Source organism: Vombatus ursinus, unplaced genomic scaffold (assembly GCF_900497805.2).
Source record: "Vombatus ursinus unplaced genomic scaffold, bare-nosed wombat genome assembly UNPS02007515.1, whole genome shotgun sequence".
In the NCBI taxonomy this organism is placed as follows: Eukaryota; Metazoa; Chordata; class Mammalia; order Diprotodontia; family Vombatidae; genus Vombatus; species Vombatus ursinus.
This window is the reverse complement of record NW_020947293.1, coordinates 15314-34358: the sequence shown is the minus strand read 5'-3', so window position 1 is coordinate 34358 and position 19045 is coordinate 15314. Positions and strand designations below refer to the sequence as shown.

Below are 19045 nucleotides of genomic sequence, written 5' to 3'. Positions count from 1 at the left end.
GAGCTCTGGGGAGTACTGTTTTCAGTTCTGGGCACTATATTTTAAGAGAAATAGTGACAAACTAATATGACCAAGGGAGTGCCTTTATCTAACAAAGACCAGCCTTCTGGCAGTCCATGGTACCTGGCTTCAAATATGTGAAGAGCTTTCATGTGAAAGATTAAGTAGACATTTTGCGAGGCTCTGGATGGGAGAAATAGGACCTCTATGTCAAAATTATAAGATCATTTTTTTTTGACTTGACATAAGAGTAACCCTGTAACTATTGGTGTTGTGCATGAATGGAATTTACTCCTTCAATAGTGAGTGAGCCTCCTCCCTCCAGTCCGAGGCCTTGAGGTCCTAGCTGTGGGTCTGACCCACTCTGCCTATCAGACAAGCTGGACGAGCTCCACGCCACTGTATCCCTTAGCTCCCTCTGGTGACCTCTCCATGGCTCATCATTGAACTGAAACACAAAGTAAGAGAAAAACCTTTTAATAGTACTATCTTAGAAAATGTCATCAAACAGGAAATTCAGCATCATTATCAACTGAACCTTAAATACATCAAAAGAATTTTATATCAACATGGTGTTATCACTATTGACCTGATGCAAAAATAGTAACCAGAAAAGCACTAATGATGTGGACATACCTGATGTGGCTTATTATTTTGAGAAAGTAGAAAAGGCGATCTCTCTTTTATTCCAGTAAAATTAAGGGGTGAAATCCTTGATCTTGCTAAAACTTTTATTATGCTGATGGAAAGGCACCTGAGTTTTCAATGCAAAGACTAAAAGCTAGTGTTGTTGCTGTCATTGTGGTTGTAGTTCTGGCACTTATTGCTGAAAGTGTTGTGCTGGTTATGTCCAGGAAGAAAAGGAGGGCAAAATATGAAAAAAAAAAACTGAAATAAAGGAGATGGGTGAATTGCATAAAGGACTCTCCACATAACCACCAAAATGTGAAGACAAGAAGAAAAAAAAATAGATATTGATACTGTATGTGTGGATATGGGGAAAAAAAAGAAGCCTTGCCAGATTACTATCTTGTTAGGAACAACAATAACCTAAATTTTGGCCATCCCTATCAAAAAAAATGAGCAAGCAATAGGGAAAAAAAACCCTCCTGACTGTTGAAAGTTACTACGGTGACAAGAAAGATCAAAACATATACTCAGAAAAACACAACAAAGTCAAAGCTCCTAAATCCAAAGCATCCAAGGAAAAATATAAATTGGTTTCAGGTCATGGAAGAACTTAAAAAGGATTTTGAAAATCAAGTAAGATAGGTAAAGAAAAAATTGAGAAAAGAAATGAGAGTGATGCAAGAAAATAATGAAAAATGAATTAACAGCTTGGTAAAGGAAACAAAAAAAATAGAAGAAAATAACACCTTAAAAAACAGACTAAGGGGCAGCGAGGTGGCACAGTGGATAGAGCTTCAGCCTTGGAGTCAGGATGACCTGAGTTCAAATACGGCTTCAGACATTTGACACTTACTAGCTGTGTGACCCTGGGCAAGTCACTTAATCTCAATTGCCTCACCAAAAAGCAAAAAACAAAACAAAACAAAAAATAGACAGGGTCAAGTGCTAAAAGAGGTCTCAAAAAAACCAATGAGGAGAAGAATGCCCTAAAAAGCAGAATTGGTCAAATGGAAAATGAGGTACAAAAGCTCACTGAGGAAAATAGTTCCTTAAAAATTAGAATGGAGCAAATTGAAGTTAATAACTTTATGAAAAATCAAGAAACGTTAAAACAAAAACAAAATAATAAAAAAGAAGACAATGTGAAATATCTCATTGGAAAAGCAACTGCCCTGGGAAATGGATTCAGGAGAGATAATTTAAAAATTATTGGACTTCCTGAAAGCCATGACCAACAAAAGAGCCTAGACATCATCTTTTAAGAAATTATCAAGGAAAACTGCCCTGATATTCTAGAAGTAGAGGGTAAAATAGAAATTGGAGGAATCCAGTGATGCCTTCTGAAAGAGATCCCAAAATGAAAACTCCCAGGAATATGGTAGCCAAATTCCAGAGTTCCCAGGTCAAGGAGAAAATATTGCAAGCAGCCAGAAAGAAATCATTCAAATATCATGGAGCCACAGTCAGAATACCACAAGATTTAGCAGCTTCTACATTAAAGGACCAGAAGAATTGGAAGAAGATATTCCAGAGGGCAAAGGAGATAGGATTAGAACCAAGAATCATCTACCCAGCAAAACTGAGTGTAATCCTTCAGGGGAAAAATGGATATTCAATGAAACAGAAGATGTTCAAGCATTCTTGATGAAAAGGCCAGAGCTGAATTGAAAAATTGACTCTTAAATACAAGACTCAAGAGAAGGTAAACGGGTAAACAGGAAAGAGAAATTATAAGGGGCATAATAACTTTTAACTGTTTACATTCTTGCATGGGAAGCTGATATTTGTAACTCATAACACCTTTCTCATGATTAGGATAGTTAGGAGTATATATAGACAGAGGGCAGAGGTGTGAGTTGAATATGAAGGGATAATATCTAAAAAATAACATTAAGGGGTGAGAGGAATGTACTAAAAGAAAGAAAAAGGGAGAGGTAGAATGGGATAAATGATCTAGAATAAAAAAGGCAAGAAAAGCTTTTACAGTGGGGGGAAGAAGAAGGGGGATAGGAAGAAGTTGAGGGGGAGTGAGTGGCTCAAAGAAAGAATAACCTGCACAGTCAATTGGGTACAGAAATCTATCTTACACTGCAGGAAAGCAGGAGGGGAAAGAGATAAGAGAAGGTGGAGGGGGAGGTCATGGAAGGGAGGGTACATTGGGGGAAGGAGTTGGCAGAAGCAAAACACTTTTGAGGAGGACAGGATGAAAAGAGAGAGAGAATAGAATAGACTGGGTCAGGAGAATAGGATAGAGGGAAATACAGTTAGTAATAGTAACTGTGAAAAAAAAATTGAAGCAAGTTTCTCTGATAAAGGCCTCATTTCTCAAACCTATAGAGAACTGAGTCAAATTTATAAAAATAAGGGCCATCCCCCAATTGATAAAGTATCAAAAGATATGATCAGTTTTCAGATGAAGTAATCACAGCCTTATGAAAAAATACTCTAACTCACTATTGGTTGGAGAAATGGAAATTAAAACAATTCTAAGGTACTACCTCATAACTATTAGATTGCCTAATAGGATAGAAAAGGTAAATAACAAATGTTGGAGGGGATGTGGGAAAAATGAGATTTTAATGCACTGTTGGTAAAGTTTTGAACTGATTCAAACATTCTGTAGAGCAATTTGGAAGTATGTCCAAAGGGCTATAAAACCATGCCTTTGTCCTAGCAATACCATTACTAGGTCTGTATCCCAAAAGAGATAAAAACAAAAAGGAAAAGGACCTAAATATGTATGAAAATATTTATAGCAGCTCTTTACTAGGGGTAAAGAATTAGAAGTTGAGGGGAAGCCCATCAGTTGCATTACAGCTGAACAAGTTGTGGTATGTGATTATGATGGAATACAAGTGTACTATTGGAAATGACAAGCAGGATCCTCTCAGAAAAAACCTGGAAAGACTTACATGGGCTGATGCAAAGTGAAATGTACTGTGTACAAAGTAACAGCAATATTGTAAGATGATGAGCTGTGCATGACTTAGCTATTCTCAGCAATACAGCAATCTGAGACAACTCTGGAGGACTTATGAGGAAAAATGCTATCCATTCCCAGGGAAAGAACTGATGATGTCTGAATACAGATTGAAGAATAGTTTTCTTTACTTTCCTTATTTTTCTTGAGTTTTTTTGTCTGTTTTCTTTTACAACATGACTGCTACACATATGTTTTATGTGACTACACATGAATAGTATATCCTAAATAATAATAATAATAATAATAATTATAACAGTAAAAAGTACTTCAGGTCTTCATAAAAGGAATGGTAAGTCTGCTTCCTTTACATTTTTTTTCATTAGTTCCTTTGACATTCTTGACTTTTACCCAAATGAATTTTATTATACTTTTATAATTCATTAAATTTTTTGGAAATTTAATTAGTATGGCATTGAATACATAAATTAGTTTAGGTAAAATTGTCATTTTTATTATATTGGCCTTCACCTACCTTTGAACAATTCATATTTCTCCAATTATTTAAATCTGATTACATTTGTATAAAAAGTTTTTTTTTAATTTTTTAATAATTTTATTTATAAAATATTGTTTTTGGCAGCTATTCTCCCAGGTATGTTAAACTGTCTAGAGTTATTTTAAATGGAGTATCTCTTACTGTCTCTTCTTGTAAGGTTTTGTTTGTGATATATAGGAATGCTACTGATTTATGTAGATTTACTTTATGTCTTGCTACTTTGCTAATGTTATTAATTGTTTCAGCTAATGTTTTAGTTGAGTGTTTAGGATTTTCCAAGTGTATCATCATATTATCTGCAAAAAGAGATAGTTTCGTTACCTCATTGCCTATTTGGATTCCTTCTGTTTCTTTTTCTTCTCTTATTGCTCTTGCTAGGATTTCTAATACAATAATGAATAATATTGGTGACATTGGCCATCCCTATTTCATACCAGATCTCACTGGGAAGGCATCTACTTTATCCCCACTACAAATAATGCTTATTGATGGTTTTAGATAAATGCTTTTTATCAATTTAAGGAAAAATCCATTTGTAGCTATGCTTTCAAGTGTTTTAGTAGAAATGAGTGTTGTACTTTATTCTTCTTTTCTCTGCCTCAGTGTTTTATGGGACAGAGAGCTGAAGCCATGTGCTTGAAACTGTTTTGGAATGGATTCTATATTCTATATTCTCCTCCAAACAGTGGTGAAGATCATGACCTGACCAGATTCAGGCAGGAAAGCAATGGCCCCATAAATATCTGAATCATATTCTACTCTCTCACTTTGAACTTTGAGCCTAGAGCAGGGGATGGGAACCTGTGGCCTACAGGCCACTTGTGGTGCTCTAGGTCCTTAAGTGCAGCTCTTTGACTGAATGGAAACTTCACAGAACAGATCCCCTTAATAAAAGGATTTGTTCTGCAAAACCTGGACTCAGTCAAAAGGCCACACTCAAGAATCTAGAAGGCTACATGTGGCCTCAAGGCTAGAGGTTCCCCACCCTTGATCTACAAGATACTTATGCACTCAGGGAGGAGGGTATGAAGCACCAAGAGGGTCCTAAGCCACATCTCATCACTGATTTCCACTGTTCCCTCTCTCTGTCCCTTCCCTGGAGTCTCAAATCAAGCTATGAATACAGTGATGACAGACCTGCTCACATTGTGATAGGCAGGGAGAAGGATACACACAGTTCTGTGTATAAGGCTATCTTTCCATCAATCTACTTTTCTAGATGGGTCTGGTGAGTTCTGGGATCCTCTTGGGCTGGTGAGCTTCTTGGTCTCTTCTGTTTTCTTCTGGTCCTATGGCTACATAGAGTAAGTCTCAGGGATGGAGCAATGTTACTGAGATACACATAGTAGGAACTCAAAGAAAGTAGTGAACACTGGATTGGATGCTGGGAAAACCGGTGAAACTCCAAATTTGTCAGCAATGAATTGTGTGACTTTTGGTAAATCCCTTCCCCTCTCTGGGCTTTTGTTTCCGTGTGTGTGTGTGTGTGTGTGTGTGTGTGTGTGTGTGTGTATACGATTCCTTTGAGCTAAGACATAATTGGAAGAGCTTAGAGGCAAATAGGCAAAGGGAGGTGAATGTCTACAGCATAATTCAGGTTCTGAAGGCATCAGTTTCCCAGAGGGAAGGAACTGGAAGTGGAAAGAAGAATGGGTATGAAATCCATCCTCCCAGAATCCTTAATAAAAAACATTTGCATTTCCCTAAAAAAATGCTTTTATGATAACATTGCTGTAAGGTAGATATCAGAGATATCATTACTCTCATTTTATACCTAAACTGAGGGTTGAGAGATTAAGTGTCTTGTCCATGGTTAAACAACTATTAATGTTAATGTCAGAGCCAGTATTTAAATCCATGTGCTCCCGACTCAGCATTCAGAAACGTTTGCATTATACCCACAGCTCACTCTTAGGACCACATAGCTGATCTCTGGGATTTCTTTCATAAAAGCTAGAGTTCAGGTCAGGTCTAAGGCTGTTCAGCACAGAGACAGTGGGATGGACAAGAACAGGGTTCTGCAACCATGAGAAGGAACAGAAGAGACAGACATGGGGCTAGGGAGCAACACTCCTAGAAAGCTAGAACTACAGAGGACTGACTTCAAGTTAAGGACTCCTGCTTTAAAGTTACTACCTGAGGGCTTAGAGAAGATGTCAGATAAAGAATGAGGTGTGTGTGGAGGGGAATGCATTTTCAATTCCCTGCTGTCATGACAACCACAGAGGCAGGCAGGGTCAGAACCAGGGTGCAAACCCAAGGACTTGAGCCTGAAGGCTCAAGCTTTTTTCCAGTAAGCTCTGTCATTAGAATGATAGCTCCTTGAGATCAGAGACTGTCTTTTGTCTTCAATTGTATTTCCAGCACTCAGTAACGTTCCTGGAACATAAGAGGTGCTAAATAAATGTTTGTTGACTTTTGCCAAGCTATGGGATCATCATGTCAAAAAACATCATTTCTGGGAGGAAGAAAGTAGTCCCAGCGAAAAAAAGTAGCCCAGACAGATCTGCGGATTCATAACCCATTCAGGACCATTTCTACTCCCTCCACCCTTCCCCCACCCTCACCCCGATGGCCCACTCCCAGATGCTAGTGACTCCACCCTAAAATTGTCTTGTATTTATTTTGTAAACATTTTGAATATATTTCTATACTTTGGAAAGACATATGTACATAAATTCCTTGAAAACAGGGACTGCTTTTATTTTTGTCTGTATTTCTAGCACCAAAGAGTGCCTGGCAGTTCCCTTGCTGATTGATTAACTGATCTTGCGTTCATTCTGATTCTTTCTTCAGAAAGTTCTTAAGTTTCCTTCTGGGCTGGTCCTCTTCATCCTTTCTAAGATAATGTGAAGATAACCAGTGAAGGTCAGGAAGAGTCAAGGATAAGGCCTGAGTTATTTGGTAGGATGTCATCTCAAACAGGGCAGCTTGCTGTGGTGCAAAGAACATGGCATATAGAGGATCTGAAGGCTAGTATTCAAATCTGGAATCTGCTACAAATTAGCTACATAATCTGGGAGCATGACTTTCCTCTGTTAAATGAGTAAATTGGTCTAGATTAGGACTTCTCAATTTTTTAAGTCTCAGGACAAATTTACTCTCGTAAACATTATTGAACCTTCTTCCCTCCCCCCCTGCAAAAAAGCTTTCATTTGTGAATATTAAGTCTATCAATAGGGACTCTGTTTGAAATTAAAACATCTTAATGTTACTGTGAAAATAGTTCTAATCTTTTGGACATCCTGGAAGAGTCTTGAGGACCTTCAGAGGTTCACAGCAGATGTTTTTAGAACCTCTGCTCTAGATGGTCCTAAGGTACCTTCCAGTTCTGATATACTGTGGATCTGTTAATTCTCTTCTTTTGTGACCACTACCCTGCATTCCTATTACCAAATTACCCCTTCACTTCTAGGTATCAAGGACTCTGCAGCATAAAGAGATTTTGTAGGGAAAGCATTCCCTGGGACCTTTTGGATCCTTGGTTGTCAAGCCACAAGCCCTTTCCTTCCCATAAATGGTAATACAATTAATCCATAGTGGAGGGACAGGTATATGGGCAGCCATATTTTGGCTCTGATAAAGATGTCTTCTTCAAGTCCCTACTCTATGTTCAGGCACTCAGTCAAAAGGCAATTATGATGCATTTAATGGGAATATGTTGTTGTTAAATTATTTCAGTCATGTTTGACTCTCTGTGACCCTATTTGGGCTTTTCTTGGGAAATATATTAGAGTAATTTGCCACTCCTTTTCCAGCTGATTTCATAGGTGAGGAAGCTGAGGCAAACAGGGTTATGTGATTTGCCCAAAATCATGGCTATTAAATGTCTGAGGCCAGATTGAACTCAGACCTTCCTGACTCCAGATTTGGTGCTTTAGCTACTGTGCTACATAGTTGCTCATGGGAATATAAAGAAAGACAAAAATGTGGTCCCTCTCCTTAAGAGGCTCATATTCTAATGGGGAAGATAGAATGCAAATAAACACATACACACAAAAAATCTACAGTGTCAATGGAAGATAACCTCATTGGGAAGGTGGCTGGTAGTGGGGTCTATTGTGTGTGTGTGTGGGGGGGGACAAGGAGGACAGAGAGAGACTGGGAAAGGTCTCTCCTAAAAGGTGGCATTTAAGCTGAATCATGAAGCACACTAGGGAATCCTGGAGACTGAGTAGAGATGGGAGAATATTCTAGGCATGAGCGATAGTTAGTCAAAAGGCAGAGAGAGGAAGAAATGGAATACTGAGGGCAAAGAATAGCAGTTAGGACAATGTAGATGATAGAGTTTATGTAAGGGAGAATGCTAGAAAAGACTGGAAAGTGGTCAGTATTATTTGACCTTCATCCATCTCCCAGGGCACTCCTTTCTCATAGTCTCTCCACAAACTAACTCTGCTTTCAGAAAAGGCTTTAAGTTGTTAACCAATCGCTAAGATGTCCTCACTGTAACTGGGCTGATGCTCCCAGGGCACCTGCATATTGAGTTTGGCCTCTCCTGGGGAGGAAAAGATTGTATCTCCTGAGAATTGGCTCTGGCAGTAGGAAGAAGTAGGAGGGATGCCGGACAGAATCCTTTCCTTGTTTCCAGGGATAGAGTGACAGACAGTTCAGTGATGAGGGACATAAAGAATTGTGTGTGTGTGTGTATTTAAATGAGATTATTGGTTGACTATGATAAATCTCACAGTGAAAAACTAACCATGATTTACCAGTGAAGTGGGGACTTGTAGTGGGTATCTATTTGCTTGGAGTTGATAATAAATTCAGTGACTCAAAGTATTCTATAAAGCATTCCATACATTTAGAAAATTGGTTAAGTGTCTTCTTCACAATTAGATGATCAGTAAAGTAAGTTCATTGAAATGGGAATCAAGAGTCTGGGTTCCAGTCTTGGTTCTGTAACATACATTGGATAAGTTCCTTTATTTCCCTCAGACTCAGTTTATTTATTTATGTTTTGTACTGGAAGGTCTAATGGACCTTCCACCACTGTTGGAACTGGAGGACCTAGGATCCAAACTTGCTTCTGAAGCTTACTACCTCTATGACCTTGGGCAAGTCACTTATCCTTCTGAGGTCTCAATTGCCTCATCTGTAAAATGAAAAGTCTGAACTAGATGACCTCTAAAATTTCTCCCAATTTATAATCTGTGCCTCTTTGACCCTGTTTTCATATTCTTTTGCATCTCCTCTACTTCTGTAGGGAATTCCATGTGGCTTCCAGGCATATCTTGTCTAGGTAGACAAAAAGTCTCTTGGGACTACATTTCCCAGAATGATTTGGGCCAAAGGGCATGATGACTGAGAAAGAAACTAGAAGTCAACATTTCTTAGGGCTATCCATGTGGAATGGCTCCTGTTATGGGAGTTTTTAAAAGAGCAGAGACAGAGGAATAAAAAAAAGATGAAACTTAACAGAAAGAACAGTAGCCAGTGGTGAATGGTACCCCATGAGTCATGTCCCATCTAAGCCTGAGGAGTTGATATCACTATAAAGCATGGGAGCCTGCACCCTTGCTGATACTTTGTCTAATTATAGCCCTTTGTAGAATGTACCCATCTAGTGACAAGAGACACTGCTACCCCAACCAGTGACGTACAGACATCATTTGTGTTCACTTAGTGAGTGTGTCCAACATTCTGTCAATTCCCTATCCCACAGCACTATACAATAAGGTAGTTCTGGGGAGCTATGAACACATAGTCCTAGTTATCTGGTGATCAGGAACATTTTGAGACATTCTATTGAAATAGCATTATGTTTAATATATTTTATGATATTTGTTAAAGTATTTTCTTTTTTTTTTTTCTTTTTTTTTGGTGAGGCAATCAGGGTTAAGTGACTTGCCTAGGGTCACACAGCTAGTATGTGTCTGAGGCTATTACAATATTTTTACAATATCATGATTCTTTATCTTTTGAGTACATTGTTCTCTTTCCATAGGATGTAAAGCCAAGTGATTTTATAACACTTGGATTGGGAGAGGGGAACTGAAGGGGGACAGGGGACTTCTAATCACTAAATGCAGTAAAATAAGACCCAATGAGGTTTTGCAGGTGGGCAAATAGCTAGGGAATAGTTAAATTCTTTAGAGCTCTGTAATTCTGAATGTAAGCCTTTAATTGCCCTGTCTCCTGATTCTCCTCTAAAAGGGTTCTTCTGATGTCTCTGTGACAGAAGATCTGACAGTGAAGATTTTCCTGGTCTCTCACCATGGGACTGTTCAATGTCTCACAGCCCACTGTATTCCTCCTGACAGGGATCCCTGGCCTAGAGAGCACTCAGAAGTGGCTGGCTGGGTCCTTCTGCATGATGTACACAGTGGCTCTTGGGGGCAATATAATGGTCCTGTTAGCAGTCTGGGAAAAGTCCAGCCTCCATGCACCCATGTACTATTTCCTGTCCATGCTTTCCTTCAGTGATATGGCCATGTCCCTGGCTACACTTCCCACTGTATTCAGAACCTTCTGCCTCAATGTCCGGGCCATTCTTTTTGGTGCTTGCCTTGCACAAATGTTCCTCATTTACTCATTCTCCATGATGGAGTCTGGCATTCTGCTGGCCATGAGTTTTGATTGCTATGTAGCCATCTGCAACCCACTGCGCTATGCCTCTGTCCTCACCAACCAGGTGATTGCTGGGATGGGCCTGACTGTAACAGCTCGAAGCTTCACAACCCTCTTTCCCCTCCCTTTCCTCATCAAGAGGCTGCCCATTTGCAGATCCAATGTGCTCTCCCATTCCTATTGCCTGCACCCAGATATGATGAAATTAGCCTGTGCTGATATTACTGTCAACAGCACTTATGGGATGTTTGTGCTTCTATCTACTATTGGCCTGGACCTTTTCTTTATTATCCTTTCCTACATTCTGATCCTTTGCTCTGTGCTGGCCATTGCCTCCCGTGAAGGGAGGCTCAAGGCTCTTAACACATGTATGTCACACATCTGTGCTGTGATCATCTTCTACATACCCCTGATTGGTGTCTCCACTGTGCATCGCTTTGGCAAACATGCTCCTCGGTATGTGCATGTGCTCATGTCAAATATGTACCTCTTTGTGCCCCCTGTTCTCAACCCCATTATTTATAGTGCCAAAACAAAGGAGATCAGACGAAATATTGTCCGCATGTTTCACTGACTATGATGTGACCCACTTGGATCTGGGTGTTGTGGTACTACTCTGGAAGTCATTATTATTACTGTCATCATTATAATCCACAAACATGTGCTTATTCTGTGTAGGAAACTAGGAAAGAAAGAGCTATACAATATAGACTGCTTTGACTGAGTTTATAGTCATATAGGGGAGTCAGGATATACATATAAATTAATGCTTAACCATACAAGGGAGAATACAAAAATGTCACATGAGTGATACAAAAAAAAAAATAGATGCCTGAGATCTTCAGTTAAGGAAGACAGGAATGGTGGAGGAAGACCTTCTGGAGAAGGAGAGAAGCTGTCTACTATCACCATCATGATCATTGTTATCATCATCATCACCATTGGCTATCAAAATCGCCATCATAACATCAATACCACCATCTTTCTGGTGATTTGTATAACAAGTGTTGAAATTTAAAGGCTGCCTCAGGAGAATTGTCAGATAACATGTGCTTAGAATAGGTACAAACTTATTATTTCCTATTACAAATCAAGAAGTCTTTAATGAATCTTTGGAAGGACATCTATCTATCTATCTATCTATTTATATACATATATCTTTATATATATATATATATATATTTTCCCCATGTAGCAAGTGAATTAATTTTCCTATCTTGTCATGCATATAATATGATTAAATATGTAATTGTGGGAATAAGAGTATATCCTGTTCTTCAATTAGCTTGTAAAGTATATTCTCATCTATCTGTCAGTATTGTATTTAGTTAACTTAGTATATTTTATGTAGTTATTTCCCTTTTTCTGTTGTCTTTTTCCATTTTCCTATAGTTTGTACCTTTTCATTTGTAGTAAGCAGTACAACCAAATGATTTATGTATATGCTTATCTGGCTGTTCAGAGGAAGAAGTCTACCTCTCCTACTGTCCTAGGGATCAATTCACATGTCAGACAAAGGTTTAACATGGAGTCAGCGTAGGGCATAGAGTTCAAGATTGTGAGTCCTTTATAAAGAGATTTACCAGTCACTACTGTAATGAGTGAGCTAACCCCCAATCTTGACTAATCAATCCTTCCCAGATGGGCGCTTTTTCCTCTAGTAAGATTATAGTAGTGCTGAGCAAAAGGAGGGAGCTACTACATTCCAAATTTTTGAGTTAAAAATGTAGGCATCAACCCCCTGCCACCAGTTGGATGTGCCTACTATATACACCAGAGTTGAGAATCATGGCACTCAGGATGGGTCTCAAATACTTCTGTGCCCTTTTTCTACTACATCCATTAAATGATTCAATCTTTGTGATTAGTGTGCTGAAGAGTTCCTTTTCCTTAACATCTTTTATACCACACCTGAACAATCACTATCACTTATCAAGATGATTACCACATTCATTGATACCACAATGAACTCCAGTATCACTGAGAGCTGACAAATGTCTGCAGGCCAATGCTAGACCATTTTAAAAAGAATAAGCTAGATCTTATTCTTCATGTGCTTCCAAAGTTCATTAGCAAAGATACTGATATAGCTTTGTGTGCCGAGGATGGACAAAGTGAACCAGCATAAGTAGAAATTCTACTATTGAAGGAGAACAAAAAATGCATTGTAAAGTTGTTTTTTGAAAGGACTTCTTATTCAGTAAATAAGTATTTATGAAGTGCTTACTATATTTCAGTCATGAATTTAAATTCCTACAGATTTTAAATATGAACAATCTTATCACAGGTAATGGCATTATAGTGAAGAATTCCTTGATAACTAAGGGGCATTAAATAAAAAACTGACACTAAGTCCAAAGGCCCTACTAGAGCACAATCAAATTATTAGTCCTTATAGATAAATTGGATTACTTAAGAAGCGTTAACAAGACAATACAGAAGATAGGATCAGAGTTAAGCTTACAATGCCATGTCTTAGAATTTACTATTTCTAAACCACTTCTTTCAGTCACTTTGACCTTTTGCTAATGCAAATATCATAGCTGGCTGGGTATACCAGAGAGGTTTCCATAGTTTTGGCAAAGACAAACACATCATGTTTTTTTTTTTTTAGGTTATTGTTGTTAGTCTGAATTCTGAACAACAAACAATAGAATTATTCTATAACAAATGCAATTATAACATCCACCTTGGTGTTTAAGGTGACTATTCTAATAATCCAACATGCATCTCACACCAATTCTTCTTGCTGCTATGGATAGAATTCAACTGCTTGAGGAATTCTGTGTAATGGCTCCATTTACAAATCCCTTTTTAGATAACAGCTTGTTATATCCCTGCTAGTGCCTATCACAGTGACATGTGAGCAGTGGGTCCTTACTAAATGTGTGCTTAGTACTTACTACCGGACTTGTTTATCTCCATTCTCAATCACACATGATATTCATATCTCATATTCTACTTTTTTGTGCAGAAATTGTCACTGATAATATGTAGCTGCCTTCTTATGCCCATTCTGTGTCATTCTTCCAAAAAATTATTGATATGCTGTTTTCATTTCATAGTCATTTCTGATATACCCTTCTCCTACCTCCAAGCCCCTTGAACTATTCCTTGTAACATTAAAAAATAAGGTAAGGAAAACCAACCAACATAGCAACTATGTCTGACATCTTACCCAATACTCTGGACTCACCCAAAGAGTTCACCACCTCCTCTCTGAGAGGAGGGAGGTGCATTTTTTAAAAAATCTCTTCTCTGTAACAAGATTTGTCATTGGACCATAAATGAAGAACTCAGAGCTCTTACAGTGTTTCACTCTCATTTTACATGAGAAGTAACTGAGAGCTTGAGAGGTGAAGTGATTTCTCCCAGATTACACAGTAAGTAGCAAAGATTTGACTCAAAGTCACAGGTTCATAGGTTCACAGGTTTGGAGCCTGAAGGGACCTTAGATTCCACTTAGATCAGACCTTCTTTTTTACAGATAAAGAAATTGAGACCCAAAGAGGTGAGTAGATTTACTTGAGGTCATACATGTAGGAATTAGTACAGCCAGAAGAGGAAACCAGGACATATATGTACAAATTCAGACTTCTTTCTAGTACTGAATGCCAAGTTAGACCCTAAACTCAAAGAGCTAAAAAGGACCTTGGAGCTCATTTAGTCAGACTGTTATTGATTTTACATGTACAAACAAGGAAATCAATGTTCAGAGAAGGAAAAGTGACTTGTCCTAGGTCACACAGTGGGTCAGAAATAGAGAGAGAGTAAGGTCGAAAACAATGAACAAGCCTCATTACCCTCCTCCTTTCCATTTGCTTTACTCCTGACTCTCTGGTCCTTCTCTACCATGTTTCTACAGAAGCATCCTCATCCTGGAAGTTCACTCCACTTCTGGACTTCTCACACTAGAATTACCTTCTACCCTGGGGCCCCTTCCTCTGATTGTTTGCTTCCTCCCAGAAACTCCATTTTAATAAAGTGCCCAGGCCACTCATGTCTTCCTTCTCCAGGCTCCACTGCTGACCTTTCAGACTTTCTTTACCATGCCCTCCAAATGCATACCTTCTCCTACCTTTTACTGTTTCATTTTTTGAGTTGTCTTTCTTCATTAGAATGTAACATCCTTGAGGGGAAGGAATGTCTTTTTTTACTTGTATTTTTATTCTCAGTGTTTAGCACAGCACCTGGAATATAGTAATTCATCCTTGTCAACTTGCCTAGAATCTACACTGGGAAAGAAATGGAGGAAGACTATGGGTCCTGGCCTTAAGACCTAGCTCTCTTCTCCTTCAGAATTACTTGATGCCTCCATTTTTCCGTCCCCTCCCTGATGCCACAGCAGCCTCACAGTTGTTTGAAGATATAAAGCTCAGTGTTCATATGCTGTTAATAGTTCTGCTTAAGTAGTCTATTAGGCTTTGCAGCTCATGAAGCTTTTCCCAGGATTGTGCAAGATTTCATTATAAACCCATAAGTTTTATGATAATCAACTTGTATATTTTATTAGTTATTTACCTACTTTTTGTAGAATAACAATAGTGTACATTTTTAGGTCAATTTGAAGTTAATGAAACACTTTACATTTATTATTACATTTTAGTCTCCATCAAACTCTTGTGAAATAACTATTATTTCCATTTTACAGATGAAGAAAGCAAGTCTCAGAAATGTATAATGACTTTTTGACTTGCACGTAAACTCGATTTAAATGAGGCAGAGTGGGGAGAAGTCATCAGCCTCACTCTTTCTTCCAGTCACCAAAGTCCAGCGGCAGGGCAAAAGTCAAGATGACTGGTGATGGTTCAGGATGCAGTAGATGACCCTGGCATCCTCCATGCCTGACAAAGCTCTAAGTGCTCCACAGCTCCTACTTCAGCTGCCTTCATGTCCCATTGGAACAAATTATTCTTATCTGGGATTCCATCCACTTCCCCAGATGAAGTCCTCACATGTTTGTGGTAGAAATTCCCCCTCCCTCATCATTGGGTTTGAAGCCTGTCAGTTACCCTCAACCTGATTTAGTCAATCTGTGGAAATAGTTTTACTGGGGAGTGGCTGGTGTACATGCTATAGCTTCTTGGAGCCACAGGTGCGTGTTGGGTGGCAGGTGGAGAGCAAAGGTAGAAAGCAGGTCTGAAGAGGGCTCAATGAGCCCTCGCACCAGAGATGCTAGTCCTCCTGAACATCCAGAGATATATAATATTTCACTCATGGTAAAACAGTTAAGAATAATTAGCGTCAGAGATAGATTAAAATCCAGGCCTTCTGGACTCCAAGTCTAATACTCTGTTCGCTACACATATATTATTGTCTTTATACCCATTTCATGTACTTAAGTTTATAACTTTGTGAGAAATTTTCTAATGTTTACAAAGAGGTTTGGTTCTGTCCTGATTTAAATATATATTTATCACTAAATAACCCATCACCCCGTGATAAAGGATAAAGCAGAATTCAGGTTATGGAAATGTTTGGGTAAAAAAGTCAGCAGATATTTCATGGTCTATTAACAGACAGGTATCATGAGGGAGAGTTGGGGAAAGAGCAGACCTCTTCTTGGAACTTCCCTGAATCCTTGAAGAGGTGGGTACAACCGGTGGATTCTACCTATGGCTTTTTGGCTCCTTCCTTGGCTCCTATAGCAGCCTTTTTCTATCACAGCTCAGCCCTATCTTCTCTTTCATATTTTCCTTATTTCCCCTTTACGAGAATGTTTCTGGCTAAGCTCTCTAAGGCTTAGGCAGAACTGGGAAGGTTGAAAGTTTCTTCCTGAAGTCAGACATTGGGATCTCTTTTTTTCTAGCAATTACTAGAGTGTCTGGCACATGGCAGGCACTTAATAAATGTTTATTGATTGACTGATTGATGGATTCCCCTTAGTCACTTTCTTTACCTGTGTGTATCTCTTTAAGATCTTTGGGGTATGACTTTATTCTGTCATCTGTCTCAATGATCTCCATAATGCTCAATTGCTCTCAAGACTAAAAGGGGAATGCTTTTCCCCTAGAACTGTAAATCCCAAGATGTCAGTCAGTCCTCCAATCCCTGACAGAAGTGTGGTATTTGGTAGCTTAAAGTAGATTGAAGTTATTCTCTTTTTGCTTAAAAGAAAAAAAAGAGTTGTTAATAATTATAATGTCTTTGAAACCAAGTCTCTGCACAGGAACTTCCCTGATAAGAACTTTATTTCCATGAAAAAAAAATGAAATCTGGTCTATGATATAATTTACATTTTGATCGTTTCTAAGCTTAAGTTGCTGTAAAAGCTGAACTGATGTGAAACTCACAGTACATGTAGAGAAAAAGTAGAATCTAGTGGAAATGGGTGCAAGAGGCTATGTCTCAGAGCATAAACCTAGTACGAGAAGTCTGTCTGCTCAGAACATGATGTCATGACCCAGATTCTCTAAAACATCCAGTATATTAGAGCTTACCCAAATGACAGCTACTAGTATCTTTGTGCAAATCTTATAAAACCAACACTTAAAGTCATAGTGAACTTGATGGGATGATGCTGCGTGTGGCTATTGTTTTTTTTTTCCAGCTTCTCCTATTCAGCGTTTACTCATAGAGAATACCCTAATGAGCCTTCTATGGATCTCCTTTGTCTTGATGGAATAGATGACAGGATTGAGCATGGGAGGGACAAAGAGGTAGACAAGGGACATTAGTGTATACACATAAGGTGGTGCATATCTCCCATATCGGTGAACCATGGATACACCCACCATGGGCACATAGAAAATAAGTACTGCACATATGTGAGATACACAAGTATTGAGTGTTTTAAGCCGCTCTTCTTGGGAGGCAATAGCCAGCACAGAGCGGAGAATGAGAATGTAAGAGAAGAGAATGAGTGCAGAATCCAGGGCAAAGGTACAAATGACAATGCACAGACCAAAGATGTTATTGATAGTGATGTCCCCACAGGGTAGACGGATCAGGTCTGGGTGCAGGCAGTAAGCATGGGATAAGACGTTAGCTTTGCAGAAGGCCAGACGCTTCAAGAGGAAGGGCAATGGAAAAACCACAAAGAAGCTGCGGAAACCAATGAACAGACTCATTTGTGCAACTCGAGCATCAGTGAGAATGGTACAGTACCTCAGTGGGTTGCAGATAGCCACATAACGATCAAAGCTCATGGCCAGTAAGATCCCAGACTCCATGAAAGAGAAGAAGTGGATGAAGAACATCTGTGCCATGCAGGTATCAAAGGCTATCTTCTTGGTATGGAAGCAGAAAGTGGCTAACACTGAGGGCAGTGTGGACAAGGACACACCAAGGTCATTGACTGAAAGCAGGGACAAGAAATAATACATGGGTTGGTGCAGACTTTGCTCCTCTTTGACAATGAAGAGAATTAGGGTGTTTCCCACAATAGAGACAGTGTAGAGGACTCCAAGGAGAAGGAACATCCAGTGTTGGGAGTCTTCAAGCCCTGGGAGGCCAGTTAGAGTGAAGAGAGGTGACCCTGTGCCATTAGTGGAAGAACTTCCCATCCTGGGAGTTTTGTTCAGGCTATACAGTCAGATTTCATGGAAAGGAAAGGAAAGGGTAGGTCATTGTTGATCAGATCCCTCAGTCTGGCATTAAAGACTACTGTAATCTTAAACTACTCTATTTAAATTTATATCTCATTCTGTTGCTCAGCATATACTTTCTATTCTAGTGAAGTCAGTCTCCTCAATATCTCCTATCTTTCACTCTTTGCCAACACTTAGAATAATTTCCCTTAATCCTTGTTGATTACCTTCTTTAAGGCAGATTTGAAACTCAACTCATATAGGAAGTCTTCCTTGTTTGCCCTAACTAACGTCTGGATCTTGTGGCCTTCCTGTTTCCCCCTTTCTTTTCCTTTTCTCCTAGTTAGCATTTCATTCTTGTTCCCCTTGCCCTCCTTGTCTTCTCTCCCTCCTATTACTCCCTTACTCCTTTTTTTTCCTCTTCCTTCTGTGCTTTTCCTCCTTCTTTCCTCAGCTCCTTCCTGAACCACAGAAAGTCACTTTGACTGTTTTCCTTACTCTCTAATTGACCTTTACCTCAAATCCTCTCTGAAGCTGAGAGTGAAGACTTCCTTTGCTGCCAGAATTTCTGCAATCTCCAAAACTAGAATGCGCTAAAAACAAACAAACAAAAAAACCTCTTTAGTGAACTGAGTTAGTTATATCTAAAAAGCATTACTCTTACACTTATGAGAAATAGTGTCAAAAGTAAGTTTCAGAAAATTATAGTTATTGAATCTCAGAGCTGGAATCGTAGGATCTCATAATTTTAGAGATGGAAGGGACCTTAGTAACTATTTTACCCAAGCCATAGCCCCAAATGAATCTCCTCTTCACCATACTTGAAAAGAAATCATC

The 19045-nt window shown here is 39.0% G+C and overlaps 2 protein-coding genes and 1 pseudogene across 2 annotated transcripts; 2 read left to right on the top strand and 1 right to left on the bottom strand.

The window, feature by feature from the left end:
* The first annotated feature begins 412 nt into the window (after positions 1 to 412).
* On the top strand, positions 413 to 935 carry LOC114033847 (annotated as a pseudogene).
* Positions 936 to 10326: 9391 nt separating this feature from the next.
* LOC114033848 (olfactory receptor 51I2-like) lies at positions 10327 to 11253 on the top strand. Its single transcript, XM_027849468.1, has one exon. The coding sequence runs from the start codon at positions 10327 to 10329 to the stop codon at positions 11251 to 11253; it is 927 nt and encodes a 308-aa protein (XP_027705269.1).
* A 5986-nt stretch (positions 11254 to 17239) lies between these two features.
* Positions 17240 to 18184, bottom strand: LOC114033846 (olfactory receptor 51I2-like). Its single transcript, XM_027849466.1, has one exon. It carries the CDS (start codon positions 18182 to 18184, stop codon positions 17240 to 17242), a length of 945 nt encoding a protein of 314 aa, XP_027705267.1.
* Between the last annotated feature and the right edge of the window lie 861 nt (positions 18185 to 19045).